Here is a 4,053-nt window from a genome sequence, read left to right on the forward strand (position 1 = left end):
CCAAGTCTTGGCAAAGTCATCCACAGACCTTCAAAGCTATATAAAAAAGTATAGTCACGTTTTAGTTCCAAAGCTGGAGATCCGGTAAATAATTTTATACCTTTTAAGTTAAACGACCCGCTAAGTTAGAAAACATCTCCAAGAGTCTTAGAAAACTAGAAAAACTTCGACTTTCCACAATAACTGGTACTTCTAGTTTTATATAAACCGAAACATGTAAAGTTTAAGTACACTAATTGTTAGCAATTTCCTGCTGGGAGTGAATAGTCGATTCGCACCCACCACGCTAATGGATTGTTGTACGATGGTTTGTTGTTGCTGCATTTGCAATAATAAATGATCAACGTCAATTTGTTAAAAATTTCTACTGGTTGGTGAGCAATCAACAAGAAATCAAAGTCAATCAATGCTTGATTTTAATTTTTTATAATTTCTTAATTTTTTCTTATTTTATAATTCACTGTTCGCTCATTTGTTATGTGAGTTAGATCACCATGCTAGGGAATATTGTTCGGCGTGAAATTTTAAATTTTCGCTTTGACTAGACCACAACAGTCGCTCAGTATGCAGTTGGCGCCATTTCAACGCGTTCAAAGCAATAAATCATTTTAGAATTTCAGCACATGACCGATGAAGTAGACTGCTTTATCGTCCATTATGGCAAACACAAAAGGTCGATCGATGTTCAAGTTAGGCTCGAAGTAACGCCCTGACTTCTCTAATATTTGCGAGTCTGTGAGAAAAATACGAAAGAAATCAAAATTGTTATTGGAGTTTGGACGTCACACTTACATGTGGCACCCGCTGCCTCAGAGCCCCTCTCATCCACAGATATATAGGCTTTATGTTTGACCTCTGACACATGAAGTGGTCTTACCGCTTCTCCAGATATCATATCGGTAAGTTCAGCATCATAAAATATTGAATTTAAACCCATCTGAGTATTAAAAATATGAAAATAAAGAATTAGTAAGGCACTGCGATTAATGTGTAACAAATTTTATGCTCATCGCTAGTGGCAATTCGAACACTCACCGCCTTCAGCGACTCAATCAACCTCAAATCCGATTCAATTCTGAACTTTGGCATCACTATATCCGATTTCACTTCGCTCAGCGAACGCTGCACATATTGTAATGTGCTAGCGCTGAGCACCCGCTCTAATCTCGACACTCCATCATCCAACTGATTAGGCATTAGTATTAACATACGCAGTGCTGTGCCTTTGTAAGGTAACTCGGCGGCCACCAGATCGAGCTCAGTTATCTCACCGTAGCGTATCTTCACATCCGTCCGATACATCATCGGCACCTTTATTTTCTCTACCGAATTTAAATTAAAATCTCGCGGTATTGTGACTTTTGGATCGAAGGGGTACAACCACTCAGCTTTAAAGTAGATTGCACTCGCCAACACCATTCTTGTGTCGCTTGTCAACTCAGCTGGGCTAATTACACTCTGTATTTTCCCATGAGTCTCTCTCTTGACCCACTCATTAATATTGCGCACTGTTTTTTCGCGACTCGTGAAGTTCACAGGTGCCACTGTCGTTTTAAAATATAGACTGATGAGGTCATTGTAAGCCGGCAGCAATTGTAGGCGGTTGTCTATATAAATGCGATTAGCCATTTCGAGTTTACTTTGTGGAGACTTGATGGTTTCTTGCAGGAATTCCCAAAAATCATAAGCCACATGCTCTTTGCTGGGGAAATTTTCCAAAGCGAGCACTTTTCGCATCTCAGCTGCAGTTTGACCAACCGCGCCCAGGTACGTCATGGCTAGGCAGGCCTGCACCGATACTGGAGAAACGATGAGGTTTTCATATGGCTGGCCTGTTGTAGTTGTTTTGAAAAAGTTTGCAGCAAATTCGAAGCGACTTTGGCTATCGAAACTACGGGCCCATCGCAGTTGCAATAAAATGAAAAGCAGTAAAACTGATTGAATAAATAAAAGGTGAGTTAAACAAACACATACATATGTACATACTTTACTATAAATAAGCTTCCGTGAATTACCTGTTTTCGTCATCTCAGATGCTGATTCTGATTCCGAGTGTCAGCTCAGTTTCAAGTTATAATGAGCACTAAACACGCAGACGCCGAAAATTGTTATTTATTTGAGAAGTAGAGAATAACTATGAAATAAGTTCGGTAGTAAAAAAGCTTTTCCATTTGGGATTTCCGCAATAAATTACACTGTACAGCAGCTGGAATATTCTTAACTCTACTGATACTAACCGTGTATTTCGGAACTTTTATTTAATATAAGTTTGTGGCATTCCTCTGGGCGGATAATATATTTACTAAGGGGGTTTCCAAGGTGTCAAAACAGTCAATATATCAAAAAGTTATGCATTTTAAAACAGTTAAAATCATTTTATTGTTGCTGTGAATCACACAGTACCAAGCATGCAAAAAATCATTTCATGAGTACCGTTCACTTAAATTTGTGGAGATGCTGTTACATTTTTCGGCATAAAATTGCTGACTTCTTTTCCTATTACCTCTAAACTTTTCTAAATCTTTTTTAAAGCCAACTTAGCAACATCTTGTCACCACGAGTCTCAAAACTTATAGACGAAGCAATCCAGTTTTTTAACGTGTAAACATCTTACCTCTAGATATGGGTAAAATTTGCGTTAACCCAGCAGAAACTTTGTAACTCGCATACTGGTGCGAAATATAGTCAATTGACAATATTTCCTTTTAAAACACGAAATAAAATCCATTGACATTATTGCTTTTCAAGCATTAAATTTGCGTTGCTTCGCAGCGGCCCATGTCGTGCTAATTTAAATTAATTCTTTCAGTGTTCCTCCAGGGTTTTTGGAGAAGGCGGCAATCCACTGTTTCTTCAATTTAATAGTGTTCGCTTTATTTTTGGAAACAAAACATGTTTTGCAAGTTCTTGATCATTTCTACCTTCTTTCTTCAAATATTTCTCGTATTCCAGCCCTTTTTGCGTTTGGTTTTTCGCATCGTGTTTTTATTATATTCGTAAATTTAATAAGATTTTTTTTAAATAAAATTAACTGGCGGTGGTTCATGATTGTGTGTTTATTAGTAGCACTGAAGATTTGGCACTAACAGGCTAACCTAAGTAAGAGAGAGTAAGAGGTAATGCGGTACAATTGATTATTACTTCCGATTATGCAAAGTACGGCCATGCATATGGCTTTGTACCTATATGTATTCATACATATGAATGAACTCATTTCTTGCAACTGGTTTTGATATTCGTAGATGGTTTAAGGCATAGGTTTAGTAGTCCATTGATAAAAAAGTAAGGCGAAAATTAAAAAAAAAAACACTGAAATCATTTTAACTGGGACCGTTGATAGCTGATGAACAAACGTGAATATATGTACAATACACATACATACGTATGGATGATATAAAAGCCCTGATCCAATAGATACTTTTCGTGTAAAATCCTGTAAATATGTTAAACAGCAAAATCACTTTCTGAAGTGAGAGTAAAAAGTGAGTAACAGCAAAAAGTACGGGAACAAAAAAGAATCGGGCAAAATCTGGCAACTTCATTCTCTACAAGATTTTGGAGTACGGAATCGTTTTTCCTGTAACTTCCTGCAAGTTAATGTAAAAATCTTTGAGTTCATTGAGTACTGGATCCAAGTTAATATAAGATTTCACAAAGAGAAGACGAGAGTAAGAGGAAATGCCGAACAAATGAATTTGGCTTCCCATCTTGCAAACAAAAGATGGTATTCTATATGTATTTATGACTTTAACGTAAACCTAGCGACAGATGTAGCAGAACCACAGATCATATTCCTAAACTAGAAAAACTAAATTTAGGAATCAGGAAAATGACTCAAATTATGTGTATGTATCTATGAAACTGACTCGCCTAATAGGTTTACAAATAAATTTATTATCCTCATATTCGAGCTTAACTCCCTAATCTGTAATTAGAAAAAGAGATAAGCCATACAAAATTATAGTTATAAAATTATCTCAGATTAAACCGATAACTTTTTGGCGTCCCAACCCAGTTTTATCGATTATACTTGCGAAGAAGAGTAGGAATGTC

General features: G+C 36.7%; 1 protein-coding gene across 1 annotated transcript; it reads right to left on the reverse strand.

Moving 5' to 3' along the window:
- Positions 1-427: 427 nt before the first annotated feature.
- LOC118754264 (serine protease inhibitor 42Dd-like) lies at positions 428-2,075 on the reverse strand. Its single transcript, XM_036489130.1, has 4 exons — positions 2,016-2,075; positions 1,036-1,934; positions 793-937; positions 428-733 (listed from the first exon to the last, which is right to left on the reverse strand). The coding sequence occupies exons 1-4, from the start codon at positions 2,026-2,028 to the stop codon at positions 609-611; spliced, it is 1,182 nt and encodes a 393-aa protein (XP_036345023.1). The 5' UTR covers positions 2,029-2,075; the 3' UTR covers positions 428-608.
- Between the last annotated feature and the right edge of the window lie 1,978 nt (positions 2,076-4,053).

Source organism: Rhagoletis pomonella, unplaced genomic scaffold (genome assembly GCF_013731165.1).
Source record: "Rhagoletis pomonella isolate Grant_MI unplaced genomic scaffold, Rhpom_1.0 Rhpom_scaffold_03606, whole genome shotgun sequence".
Classification (NCBI taxonomy): domain Eukaryota; kingdom Metazoa; phylum Arthropoda; class Insecta; order Diptera; family Tephritidae; genus Rhagoletis; species Rhagoletis pomonella.